General features: G+C 38.5%; 6 protein-coding genes across 7 annotated transcripts; 1 reads left to right on the top strand and 5 right to left on the bottom strand.

Moving 5' to 3' along the window:
* Window positions 1-22: 22 nt before the first annotated feature.
* Window positions 23-1882, bottom strand: LOC116926534 (hydroxyacid oxidase 1). The gene is made up of 9 exons (XM_032933475.2): window positions 1575-1882; window positions 1354-1505; window positions 1164-1284; window positions 988-1104; window positions 830-916; window positions 635-767; window positions 453-569; window positions 278-389; window positions 23-195 (listed from the first exon to the last, which is right to left on the bottom strand). Exons 1-9 carry the CDS (start codon window positions 1721-1723, stop codon window positions 128-130), a joined length of 1056 nt encoding a protein of 351 aa, XP_032789366.1. The 5' UTR covers window positions 1724-1882; the 3' UTR covers window positions 23-127.
* A 127-nt stretch (window positions 1883-2009) lies between these two features.
* On the bottom strand, window positions 2010-4913 carry LOC116926514 (src substrate cortactin). The gene is given in 11 exon segments (XM_045175848.1): window positions 2010-2592; window positions 2658-3032; window positions 3034-3204; window positions 3284-3354; window positions 3422-3605; window positions 3673-3783; window positions 3845-3955; window positions 4047-4167; window positions 4240-4350; window positions 4423-4542; window positions 4602-4913. Coding segments are annotated over 11 exon segments (1602 nt in total). The 5' UTR covers window positions 4748-4913; the 3' UTR covers window positions 2010-2511.
* Window positions 4914-5029: 116 nt separating this feature from the next.
* LOC116926589 (39S ribosomal protein L23, mitochondrial) lies at window positions 5030-5859 on the top strand. The gene is given in 5 exon segments (XM_032933546.2): window positions 5030-5177; window positions 5259-5464; window positions 5526-5596; window positions 5650-5691; window positions 5693-5859. Coding segments are annotated over 5 exon segments (450 nt in total). The 5' UTR covers window positions 5030-5163; the 3' UTR covers window positions 5810-5859.
* A 40-nt stretch (window positions 5860-5899) lies between these two features.
* LOC116926579 (glutathione S-transferase Mu 1) lies at window positions 5900-7073 on the bottom strand. Its single transcript, XM_032933533.2, has 5 exons — window positions 6911-7073; window positions 6678-6818; window positions 6431-6613; window positions 6261-6356; window positions 5900-6205 (listed from the first exon to the last, which is right to left on the bottom strand). Exons 1-5 carry the CDS (start codon window positions 6947-6949, stop codon window positions 6005-6007), a joined length of 660 nt encoding a protein of 219 aa, XP_032789424.2. The 5' UTR covers window positions 6950-7073; the 3' UTR covers window positions 5900-6004.
* A 912-nt stretch (window positions 7074-7985) lies between these two features.
* Window positions 7986-9386, bottom strand: LOC116926586. Of its 2 annotated transcripts, none has more exons than XM_032933541.2 (5): window positions 9228-9386; window positions 8979-9150; window positions 8595-8743; window positions 8309-8460; window positions 7986-8244 (listed from the first exon to the last, which is right to left on the bottom strand). In XM_032933541.2, the coding sequence occupies exons 1-5, from the start codon at window positions 9234-9236 to the stop codon at window positions 8229-8231; spliced, it is 498 nt and encodes a 165-aa protein (XP_032789432.2). In that variant the 5' UTR covers window positions 9237-9386; the 3' UTR covers window positions 7986-8228. The 2 variants fall into 2 exon arrangements, with proteins under 2 accessions (XP_032789432.2, XP_045031795.1); XM_045175860.1 differs by having other exon boundaries at window positions 7986-8241.
* Window positions 9387-11204: 1818 nt separating this feature from the next.
* On the bottom strand, window positions 11205-12056 carry LOC116926578. Its single transcript, XM_032933532.2, has 2 exons — window positions 11641-12056; window positions 11205-11579 (listed from the first exon to the last, which is right to left on the bottom strand). Exons 1-2 carry the CDS (start codon window positions 12054-12056, stop codon window positions 11333-11335), a joined length of 663 nt encoding a protein of 220 aa, XP_032789423.2. The 3' UTR covers window positions 11205-11332.
* Between the last annotated feature and the right edge of the window lie 26 nt (window positions 12057-12082).

The following is a 12082-nucleotide window of genomic DNA, read 5'->3' as shown; positions in this document are numbered from 1 at the left end:
TTGATGTCTTCAACGAAAATGCTGATTATTCCATTAGTCTATTTAGCAACGGACTACTATTTGAGTTCGAAATTTCATATAGACTACACTAAACATCTCTACGGTATAATTCAAGATCTAACGTAATCTACATATTTGAAAAGAAACCTTGATGCACAACCAATGAACGATCGATGTCCGTGACGGTAGAACAACCTTAAATAATCATGCACAACGATAACCAGATAGATTTTAGAATTCGCTAAAAACAAAAAAACAAAATTGTCTTTCGTCCTACCTGAAAGCGCCATAGCCAAGTCCAATTCCTTCTTCAATATGCGAATGACGTTAACGATCCCAGCTTCACCACTGTGTGCAAGACCCCACAATATTGGGCGACCAGTGAAGACCTGAAGTCAATAAATTTAATAAAGTAAGTCTGTTTTTTTGTATCCTTTTTGAAATGGCAATACCATGCGGGCACCGAGAGCTAATGCCTTGAGAATATCTGTTCCTTGCATAATGCCACCGTCAACGTAGACTTCACAACGTCCGTTCACTTGTTTCACTATAGCAGGAAGTGCATCAATCTAAACACAAATAGCTACAGATTTAAATCAATTAAGTAAAGAGAGATATTGCGCGTAAAAATTACCGTGGCTTGAACGCCATCAAGTTGCCTTCCACCATGGTTCGACACTGCAATGGCAGCTACGCCATATTGAACTGCTAATTCAGCATCATCGGGCCTTAGGATACCTTTCACCACAATTGGCATCTTCGTAATGCTGTACGTAACGTTTAAATTTGGCTGACCATAGAAAAATTTCTAAGTCATCAGCACAATTACCTTTTGAGCCAGGCAATATCTTTCCAGGTCAAACTTGGATCAAACAGAGAAGACACAAAGGTATTCGACGTTGAACTTCCCGAATCACTAATCGAAAATGTTTTGATGAACATGATTGGTGAGCAATGTAATCAAAATTGAAACAATGAAATAATTGCCTTAATTCGTTTCGCTCAGTGGCTAAACGGCGACCCAGAAGAACAGTGTCCACAGTCACTACAAGAGCCTTAAAGTTGGCTTGCTCAGCACGTCGAACCATGTCGACAGTGACCTGACTAACAGTCAATCAAAATTACATGTATGACAATCAACTAAAATGTTTGAAGAATAGTACCGATCTTTATAAATGTAAAGTTGAAACCAGTTATTGCCCCGAGGAGCAGCTGCTGCGATTTCTTCGATAGTAGAAGTAGCCACCGTACTCAACACGTACACCAGACCTTCACTAAAAGCAGCTGCATGGAAAATGAGAGTGGCTTGAAATTGTGATATTTAAAATCTATCTATACATAGGGATAGTTAACCTCTCGCAGTAGCCAGTTCACCATCTTCGTGTGCCATTTTCTGCATAGCAGTTGGGGCAATACCAAGAGGAGCAGATACTGAATATCCAAGAGCCGTAGTAGCCATCGAACGATTTTCCACTCCTCGAAGAACACGGGGCATTAATCGCCATCTAACATGATAAAATTTTCATAGTAATTTCTTTAATAAATAAATAATAACAAAAACAAGCAAAACATACCGTTTGAATGCTTCGCGGTTGTCTCGAAGAGTTTGTTCTTGATCAGCTCCACCCCTGTAAAAATCCAAGACGAATGGTGGAAGAATCTTGCTGGCATGTTCTTCATAATCTTGAAGGCACACCAACTGCAACTTACTTTCACTTGCCATTTTTAAATAAACACACGATCAACAGGAATTAACTGCTGTTGCCACACTTGAGAAGATGAAACTCTTATCGCCAGTCAGACTGATATGAAATTGACGATACCAAATTGTACGAGACAAGGGGCGTGACAAGCGAAAATTCTTCTCCTCCCTTCCAATTTTCCTTTAAGGTCAAGAGGAAAGGTTAGCAAAGAAAAATCCTTTGTAGGAGGAAACTTTCTGCTTGAAAAGTGACAAAATTTGGTATCGATTTTCACACGTTGAGGACTGATTCTTTAGTACATTGCAATCACCATCAACACGCAGATATGTATTTGGACCACCACGTAATCACAGAGGCTTTTGTTTGCAGCACAACGAACAGGAAAAATCTTCCGTCAATCGACAGGCTGCGCATGATAAATTGGTCGGTTGGATCTCGGCACAATAATCGTTAACAAAGCATTGTGATTTGAGTCGGTAAACATCATCTAATTATTGTTCCTTCATTAAAATTGGTGGAATAGGGTTAAGTAAGTTCCTTTCTTTTCGCAACAATAGGCAAGAGCGATGTTCTTCCGTTACACTTGTTCATCAAATTAATTCTTCTGTAATAAGTAATTCTTTTTTCACCACGTTTGTGAATACTGACTGGGCAACAATACATGCAAAATAACGCCACGCGTAAAAGTACCGCCATATGGTTGGCTCACGATATCAGGAAAATTTTGGAAAGCATGCTTAACAATTGGGAATAAAAAGAACCTTGGATTGCTGGATAAAACCTGGAAGACGAGAAGACCGTTGGAGTTTCACTGTTGCAGTTGGACGTAATTAGCGGGAAATAATCCGATCTGGCCTCTACATTCTCCACGCCACCAGCCTTCATCGATCTGCACAGTATAAATGTTCGCCAATAAAAATGTGTGTATGAACAAATTATTAGATATTTAATTACCATTTCGATGTTCATAATGATATCATCTGGGTCAAAGGAGAGCTCATCTTCTGCAGCGGCTTGGTAATCGTAAAGAGCGACCGCAACCAGACCCGTGCCAGTTTCTTCTGCAACTGTTTCCAAATTTGTGTTTTCCTGGGCGTAGCCTGTATCTTCTTCGTCTTTCCAAGCGTCTTCTTCTTCATCCACTTCTCTCCACGCTCCATGCTCAACTTGTTCGACAGCTTCGGCCAGTTCATCATTCCATCGTTCTTGAGAGTGCGTAATATATTGCTGGGTTTGTGGTACAGGAGCCGCAACAATGGGTGGAGGCGATGAAGCAGGAGGTTCAGGTACTGGAGAAGCCATAGCACTTTCTCTGACAATCGGCTCGAGGAACAACAGGCGGTTTGACTTCAGGAGCTTGGCTTTGCCAAACAGGTTGCTTTACTTGAGGAATGTGCTTTACGGGTGGCTCTTGTTGCGCCGGTGTCAACGAAGACTGGGTTTCGAATTTGTGTGCTATTTTAGCCATTGGACGGGCACTCTTCGATGGAGGAGGAACAGCCTGCGCACACGAATTCGCGATTAAAAACGAAAATTACTATAGCTAGTTGAGGTTTTCTGAGGATGAATACAAAATTTACCATTGCAGCTTTCTTGTTTTCATCAGCAAAATTTTCAAACCGGGACTTTAATAACGAGGCTTTTCCTTTTTCTGGAAAATGCAGAGGGATTCATTAAAAAAATGATAAGACATCTAATACCAACATCGATCTGTATACCTGCTACAACAGGCTTGTCTTTCTCGTATGTAGTGCCAACATGACCTTGCTCTTCATCAAAACCGACAGCCGCTGCATCTTGTCTGTCGGTTTGAACACCAAATTTTCCTCCAAAGCCCTTTGAACCGTCAGTTTGACTCTCATGTTTTTCCACCTTCTCTTGATAGTCATAACCAACGGCACTCTACAATTAAACAATAATGAATATACAAAGTTAATCTTAGTAAAGAGAACTCTCTTGAAATTCGTACTTTATCGACTCGATCAGCCTGGACGCCGAATTTTCCACCAAAACCTTTTTTCCCATCAACCTGGCTTTCGTGTTTCTCAACTTTTTCTTGGTAGTCCCAGCCAACTGCACTCTAGGAATTCCATCACAATAGAAAACAATGTCTTGAGTAAAACAAGTAGGTAATTTCTTACTTTGTCAATGCGGTCGGTTTGAATACCAAATTTCCCGCCAAAACCCTTGGAGCCATCTGTTTGGCTTTCGTGCTTAACTAGTTTCTCTTGATAGTCCCAACCAACGGCACTCTATTTGATAAAAACAAGATGTCAGAATGCAGACTAGAGCCTATTTAAGACTATTTACTTAAAATGAATAACTTAGACTTTATCAACTTACCTTATCCACACGATCAGTTTGCACACCAAATTTCCCTCCAAACCCTTTTGCAGCATCTGTTTGACTGCCATGTTTTTCAATTTTGGCAACATAATCATGACCCACTGCAGATTTATCCATTCTGGTAAAACAATGAATTATCAGCAAGTTGACAATAACTAAGGCAAGTACAAAAAAGAAATTTGATCCTTACCTATCTTTCTGGACCCCAAACTTTCCACCAAAGCCAGTTGCATAATCTTTTTGTGAGGCATGTTTTTCAACTTTTTCAATATGTTCATGACCAACTGCACTTTTATCCATACTAATAAAATAACAACATTGAAGCTTGTCCATAAATACCACAAGCAATACAGTGAAAACAAATTTGTTTTACCGATCTTCCTGTACCCCAAATTTCCCTCCATAACCATAAGATGCTTGAGGTCCTTCAGCCATTATTTTCTTTTTGAGCTCTAAATCTTCTTTAGTAGTTTGCTCACGAAGAGCATTCATACTGTAGATATTCACAACTTTAAACAAGAGGCAGGGTGTAAAAATGAATCACATTCTTACTCTATAGCACCAGCTGTTCTTCCTCCACCCCATCTCTGTTCCTCTTCCGTCACGTTATTGATATAATTAGGGTCGGTATCCCATTCATCATCATCTTGATTTACTACAGGAGCTTTGATGTTGGAACCAACGGCGGATTTCCACATGTTGTTACGAATAAGTTACTGAAGAAAATAAGCAATTGAAGTGACGTTGACGGCAAAACCAAGGTTTTCCACGTACCAATTAGTTTTTAAATAGGTTTGGAACACTATTTCAAACCGGCTAAAACTTGACTTACACGCCCTTTCGTTGATGATAAGAAGTTAAACAATCCTCGGTTCCAGACGGTTTATCGTACAGCACTGCAATTTTCGCACGAATAAAAAAAAATAATTGTTTAATTAGATCAAAAACTAATGATACTACGTCAGATAAAATAAATAAAACCTTAACTAATCATTTAAAGAAGATCACATTGCTTATTTAAAAAACTTATATATATAATTTGGCAATATTTGGTACTCCATCATATCTACGCAGACGAAAAAAGTAAACTTCAAAGCTTTAAACACTAACAAAAATGTCGACAAGATTGTAAGTAAATTAACCTAAACGCAGTGTTAAATGCATATTAAATATGTTATCCTACATAATTGAACATTATAAAATATATAGATATCCAGCTTTCAAAAATGGGAACTCCAAGCTCCATGTTTTCCTACCTGACTTCTGGATGAAACTTGTGAAACCAAGTCATAATTTGCTTCCCAACCAAGTTCAGTTTGTTGTTTCACCCCAAATGACCAAACTTGATGTAAAACAATACCTCGAGAAAATTTACAATGTCCCTGTTATTCATGTCAACACATTCAACAAAATGGGTAAGATTATATTTGTTTAATTGCAATCAGAACTTTGAGTTCAACCAATAATCCATTTAAGGTAAAACAAAAACTGTTCCAAATCATTATATTACAAAGGAACCAGATGAGAAGATTGCTTTTGTTACTCTGGTAATATTATATTATGTTTTAGTGATGCATTAATTAATTTTGAAGTATTGTAGCATAAGGACCATAAGTTTGTCTTTCCGGATATATTTGCCAAAGGGTGATGAGGAATTAAATGAACAGTCAAAAAGCACGAAGGCGTCGAAGGAGCAGTATGCACAGAAAACAAAACTGAATGTATCAAAACAGGGAGTCCCTACATGGTTTAGTCATTAATGGAAATGTACATTATTAGAATACAAGTATAACATAATGCACTTGCAAAATTTTGTTTCAATGAAAAAAAAGAAAAGGGTTCTTTGAAAGTTATTACTTCATTAACATTTGTATTTCTTGAAACAAATAATAGATTATAAGCTCTCAATCAGAAATTTTAAATTTCTGCAACTACATGAAATGCAAACTTGTGTTTTATTTTCCACCAAATTCAGCCATTGGTCCATTAAATGGATATTTAATACACTTATCTGACTTCAGATAAGCGGCAACTTTCTCGAGGTTTTCGATCCTTGCATGGAATTCTTTAAGGTTGGGAAACTCGTCCAATACGCCGGGACTCATTTGCGATTGTTGATCCAACAACTCGTACATCACAAAATCAATCCAAGTAATCTATAAAATGAAATAAAAGAATTTCCTGCCAAACAACTAGACAAAATTATCATACATTTTCTCCTGCAAAATATGGATGACTTCCTAGAAATGTTGACATTTCCTTCAACTTCACTGACAGGTTTTTCAAGAATTCTGGTTTCAATTTTTCCTATATGTTAATAAAAGAAAAACACAGAAATTACACCACAAACACAGAAAACCAAATTTTTTGAGGTAACTTACAAAATCAGCATTGTAGCATAATGTGGACCACTTTGTTCGCATATCATTAGCTTCTGCTTCAGTCAAATCCATTCTGATGTGTTCAGCTTCTGTCTTGGGTGCCAAACCATGCTTGCGCCCCAAATACTTCAAGATGGCAAAAGTTTGGGACAGCTTAACGTCTCCATCAATAAGGTAGGGACACTAAACAGCATAACATATTATATTTAACTAAATCAGCAGAAAAAACAATAGCTGTAAAAATTACATTTGGGAAGTCCAAACCTAGGTTGAACTTATCAGCTAGCCACTCACTCCTGTCGTATTCGGGGGCAGATCCGATATTGTAACGTTTGTCTTCATGCTCGACTCCTGCGTACGCTAAGAGGAGCCGGATGGGTTGCATATACTACAAAAACAGGGACGCACACCAAATGTCAACGTAAAACATAAAGAAAATAATACATTACAAGCCTAGACTAAGAACGGATTTTGTCTTACCCCACGAATATTCCAATAACCAGTTTTGACAGACGCCATGGTGTACTCAGGTGGGGTCGATAGTTTAACGCAGGTTATTCGTCGGGAGTGAAGAGAAGAATGTGTTGCGCAGTTGAATCGCTTACGTACGAATATATACCTTTAGAGATAAAGGATGGGAAAGGGCGTGGCATCTGCGAAATAAATAAAGCATTGCCTTTTTCGTTTTCATAACGTCAGTTTAAGTACAATGTATGTAGGATGATTTTGCATATTTAATTTGTAGATAGTACCTAGAAATTCCCATTATATTTAAATTTTTTTGTTATTCCTTTAAGCAAGGAATTTGTATTGATTCGGTGGCTGCCTGGCGGGCAGCGGGCATTGATTCGGTCGATCACTGCTTGCTTCTATACAGTTCATTTTAGAATGACTAATCTGCAAGTCATGTAGAATCTTCGACGGATATGCTTTACTGCCTCCTCCGTGATATCTACAATCGACCTTGTAGATAAAAAAACTCAAGCGCATTGAAACTATCATGCTATCAAAACTGTCAATTATATACATTTATATTCGAGATTGTTCGGTGTCTCACCACACCTGCCAGCTTCTTCTTCATTATGAGTTGTCAACCAGATGCCCTAACTTAGTTCACCAAATATTGTTATCTGAAAAACGTCCTCTATTGTTGTTTCTTCACCCATTTCAGAATGTATACCATCAAAACATTTTCACGTGTGGTAACGTGTGCAACTGGAGGCTACACTCATTAAACATGTGTTTTTTACATTTCCGGTGCTATCACCATTCTACACGATAGAGCTATGAGTCCTTTCCTCTAATAAAGGTTCTAAACAAGGTTGTTTCAAAACGAACTATCGGACTTCCTCTTTCAGTGGAATCACGCTTCTGCGTGAAATTTTTCAACTATCACTTTGGTGATCGGCAGTACGTGATAATACCAAGGTTAGACAGATGGATATGTCATAATTTTTGCGGCTTTTCAATCAGCAACGCATTGAAAACCAATGAAGGATTGGGACTTTATTAGCTCTTGACTGTATCATTTGATAAAGCAAATTATATCAGATGGTTTCGTTTAGTAAACATTTATTTCAGATGGGCATAAAGGCATACGTTATTCGATACTTTCTTACAAATTGAATAACAAAAATTACGCAAGCCTATGACATTTTTTTGTAAAAGCTGCAATTGCATCTTTCACTTATATATTCTATCAAAATATAACCAATTAAAAAAAAAAGAAAACGCCACTGTCTCGTGTGTTGTTACCATCGGTAAAATTCAATCTGAACCACAACTTGGCGTTCTGTTGTTAAACTCGTTGTCTTCTAAACAAACCATTGGTGTATTAGTGGCCAGAAATAGAAAACCGTAAAATTTCTTTATAAATACCTTCGTGAAATATCGGAGAATGGAAAGTCTGGTCGAATGCTACGTAACAACATTGGGCGATCTCGTCTTCGTTCGGCGTAACCAGTGACCATATGAGCGTGATCAAAGGTGTTGAAAAAAAGTGGAGAGTCAATAGCACGCGCTGCAGCCTCCTGGTAAAATTAATGAAATTAGATTTGCATTAGTTCCCACGAGTTTTCTTTTTAATGTCGGTCAGTGTGGTGCTTTCCTTATTTTGGTTTAATGAAAAGAAAGTAAAATTAACAACTGGAAAGTATGCTGATACCTCTGTGCCAACCAATGGATCACGTGCCTGGGCTCCTCGAAATTCTTCGCGAGAATCTTGGCGCGAGGGGAGACTTGTAGGGTTGAATTGAATGTCAACAGGAAACTGTTTCTCGTTATCGTCTACGAAATCAAATTTCTTGCTGGCACCTTGAAAACAAAAGATACAAAATTAATTAGACGAAATTAATGCCATTCAGTGGTAAAAACTGTAGAAGGTGTTGGCTGATTGTGCGTAACAAAAACAGCCCCGACACACCCATGATGCGAATGTAAAGACCTTGACGGATAGGTGGAATCAACACATCACGGCTTCCGCCTTTTTTGTTGGGACAAACACAAGGTCACATGCTTTAAGAACATTCTCTCATTTTTTCGTACATACCAATTTTTTGGAACGATTGTTTGAAAATCGCGTCTATATTATCAAGAGAAGATTCCAATTCTTTGATGGCATTACTGGGACTAAATTTGTTGGCTTGGACTAGGTTTTGGTCGCCGACGCGAGGCGTCGGTGCAGCCAAAGCGCATCCAAAAATTACCAACACTGCAACCGCCTGTATTTCAAAACATAAAATTATATTGATTAGTATCTCAAATAACACTGTACGATAGTATTGGATGTACAATTTACCTTAAACATGATCACCTGGAAGCGTAAGTGGAAGACGGGAGAGCAACGAGCAGACACTGATGGTGTTGGAGTCACAACACGATGACTTTAGTGCTCGGATACGAACCATGGGAAAACCGTGGCGTCACTTTGCAACATGGAGGCGTGGTTTCAATGCTGAACGCATTGATATCCTCCCTGTTGTCTCTTAAAGAAAAATGCCTTGAGGAGATGCATAGTGGTAAACCTCTATACAGCTGCTCCTACAGCTGAACTATGAGCTACACAGATTTTTATGTTGATTACCTGTTCGCCACTAATTATTAAAAGAATAGGAAGTAGAGCAATAAGCTTCGCGCAATCATGCAAATTTGTAGAAAGTGACAGTCAGTGTGACATGTAGCTGGTGGTTAAGAAACAATTTAGTCGCAGTGCCAAAAGGCTACTGTTTAAGCAGCGTAGTCTGCCTGTGTGCGTTGGCATCCCTTTCAAATATCCCCGGTTTCCCCTTACAAAGGGGGGCGACAAAGAACAATCAGGCCGTAATTTTAAATGGTTAATGTCCCCTTATTTTTGGGGGAACGTACGACGTCAGTTGAAAGCGACTTTCTATTAATAGGCGTTACAATTTTTAGAAGGGAGAACGAACTTTGAATAAACGCTGACAGTTAAAGTGTGAAAGATTCCGCGTAATAAAGGCACTTTTACCGATTTGATTCAAAAGACCCACCTCTTAAATCTAAAGGTAAAAGCGAGCGTAATTCTTTCCACGACAATTCCAACCGAGCCAAATCGCATTGTATAGAACCCCTAGAGAAAAAACATTTTTAAACAAGAAAAGTGAAAGGTAGCCTTTCAACAACCATTTTCACACTTGTGGAATCTAAACGCTGTCATCCGTGACAGATCTCTCCAACATAACGGTTCGTTAACACCAGCAGCAAATTTGATTATAAGATCAGCCCCAAAAAATAATAATAATCGAAAAATTGCATAATGTCGAAACGGTATAATAAAATGCATTGGGCGAATCCGCATACGGTACAACCAATACGGCGAAACTTCCACCGCACTACAGCTAACCGACGCAGCTTTCTACTGAGAGAACGTACGTCAAATGAAGAACCCGCTAACTTGCGGAACTCTGTGAGGCAACACGAGAAAACAGGACATCTCTCGACTACGCGTTACCAAAATATATCGCAATATCAGTGGTTGTTTGCCTGTCGCCGTTATAACGGTAAAAGCGGCAAACTATTGAAAAAGGAAAACAAAATCAAGCGATAAAAGCTATGACTCCTTTTGGGTTCAGAGCTCCATCGCTAGCTTTTCAATTGCGTATGAATCTACAAGTCACTACTTAACAAAAACATGACCTCCATCGATATCGATCATGACGCTTCTTTTGAAAAGAAATTACTGAATATCATTGACCCCGATATTCTTAATTACCATTGGCATATGTATCAAAGACAGTAGATTAAAAGCTTTAGGTAGGCGATTTCCCAAGTTTTGAAATTGCCACGGATAAATTTCATGGTTTGACACTTCTTTGTTTTTAGTCAATTTACGCTGAAACCTGTTGATTTCTAAAACACCAACAAAAAGCTGAGTTTATATCGAATTTTTTTTTTTTACAATAGTCGTCATGATTTCGAAACGTTTTCTTTGGCAGCTCAAGTGGCGTTATTAGCACTGAGACTTTTTTTTTATCGTTCCGCAATGCGGTTTAGTAATCGTGACTGTCGGTCTCCAAAACAAAATAAAGTTTTGAAACCATCAATGGATGACGGACGGACATTCGAAATCAATTTACCAAATGGAACATTGCGGAATATCAAGAATACATGGCATCCTCAACATCACCTTTTAACACTAAAGATCGTTAACTATTTCCCGTGATTATGAGCGATTTACGAGGCGCTTTAAAGAAACGGAATATAGGGATTTGATACGGCCTGTTGGTGTTTCAGTATTTCCAGCTTTACGACAAGAAGCTTCAATTCATCTTGTTATATTGGCGTAATCCCATTACAGAAAGGCACTGTACATTTTCCAACAACGGTCGTGTAGACAACGGTCAAAACGTAGGTAATTTGGATTATATAAAAGAAAAATGAGTGGAATTAGGGAACATACACGTTGGTGACTAAAGATCGCCCGAAACGCTGCGCAAGCATCTCGTCCATATCAAGGACTGGTTTTTCATTCTCATCCTGCTCTTCTTGGCCCAGAAGACTTTCCTGTAGAGGGTCATGAAGTTCATGTTGCTGCTTCTTATTTGTCCTGCATCTTTTCAATGACTGCAGAATGATGTATGATATGCATCCGAAAACAGCAAGAGACAAGACTGCCAACAAGGCAGGTGAATATCTATGGTAATTTCAATTATTTAGTAAATAAACAATGAACAAACAAAAGTTAACCTTATTACTCTATTCCTCCAAGCAGATGTTCAAACACAGTGCTTTGCTCAACAATGACAATCGTGTTGTTCTTTTTGGTCAGTGTAACACTGCTACTGCTACGAACCACAGATTCAATATGTTCGGCCAGGTCTGTCAGGGGCCTGCACAAAGTGTCACGATCAAATTCACATTTTACCACTGTCAAATGATCTTCAGGACAAGGTGAGCAAGGAAGACATTGGCCAGTTTGTGGGTCCTTAAAGGTAACCCATTGTTCACAAAAGTCTGCTAAAGATCTTTCCACTTTCATCAGTTTAGAAGCTGTAGGTGTTGTTACCACTGGTGCACTCAACACCATGACAAAGATAAAAAGATGAAAGAAACAAGAGTAAAGTCCACCAAATGAGAACATGGGATACAATGTTGACATATTGTCAATCATTCATGTGCAGAAAATTCGTAAGATAT

This window comes from Daphnia magna, linkage group LG7 (genome assembly GCF_020631705.1).
Source record: "Daphnia magna isolate NIES linkage group LG7, ASM2063170v1.1, whole genome shotgun sequence".
Classification (NCBI taxonomy): Eukaryota; Metazoa; Arthropoda; class Branchiopoda; order Diplostraca; family Daphniidae; genus Daphnia; species Daphnia magna.
The sequence above is the reverse complement of the archived record's forward strand: the minus strand, read 5'-3'. Positions and strand labels throughout refer to the sequence as shown.

Coding starts and splice junctions, on each gene's coding strand:
- LOC116926534 (XM_032933475.2), bottom strand. CDS start 1,723: ATGGCAAGTGAAAGTAAGTTGCAGTTGGTGTGCCTTCAAGATTATGAA. Junction 1,285..1,353: donor TGAACTGGCTACTGCGAGAG/GTTAACTATCCC, acceptor TTTTCCATGCAG/CTGCTTTTAGTGAAGGTCTG. Junction 390..452: donor TAGCTCTCGGTGCCCGCATG/GTATTGCCATTT, acceptor TATTGACTTCAG/GTCTTCACTGGTCGCCCAAT.
- LOC116926579 (XM_032933533.2), bottom strand. CDS start 6,949: ATGGCGTCTGTCAAAACTGGTTATTGGAATATTCGTGGG. Junction 6,357..6,430: donor TATGCTACAATGCTGATTTT/GTAAGTTACCTC, acceptor ATTAACATATAG/GAAAAATTGAAACCAGAATT. Junction 6,206..6,260: donor CATATTTTGCAGGAGAAAAT/GTATGATAATTT, acceptor TTCATTTTATAG/ATTACTTGGATTGATTTTGT.
- LOC116926586 (XM_032933541.2), bottom strand. Junction 8,744..8,978: donor ACAATCGTTCCAAAAAATTG/GTATGTACGAAA, acceptor TTTGTTTTCAAG/GTGCCAGCAAGAAATTTGAT. Junction 8,461..8,594: donor ATCCATTGGTTGGCACAGAG/GTATCAGCATAC, acceptor TAATTTTACCAG/GAGGCTGCAGCGCGTGCTAT.
- LOC116926578 (XM_032933532.2), bottom strand. CDS start 12,056: ATGATTGACAATATGTCAACATTGTATCCCATGTTCTCATTTGGTGGA. Junction 11,580..11,640: donor CATCTGCTTGGAGGAATAGA/GTAATAAGGTTA, acceptor AAATTACCATAG/ATATTCACCTGCCTTGTTGG.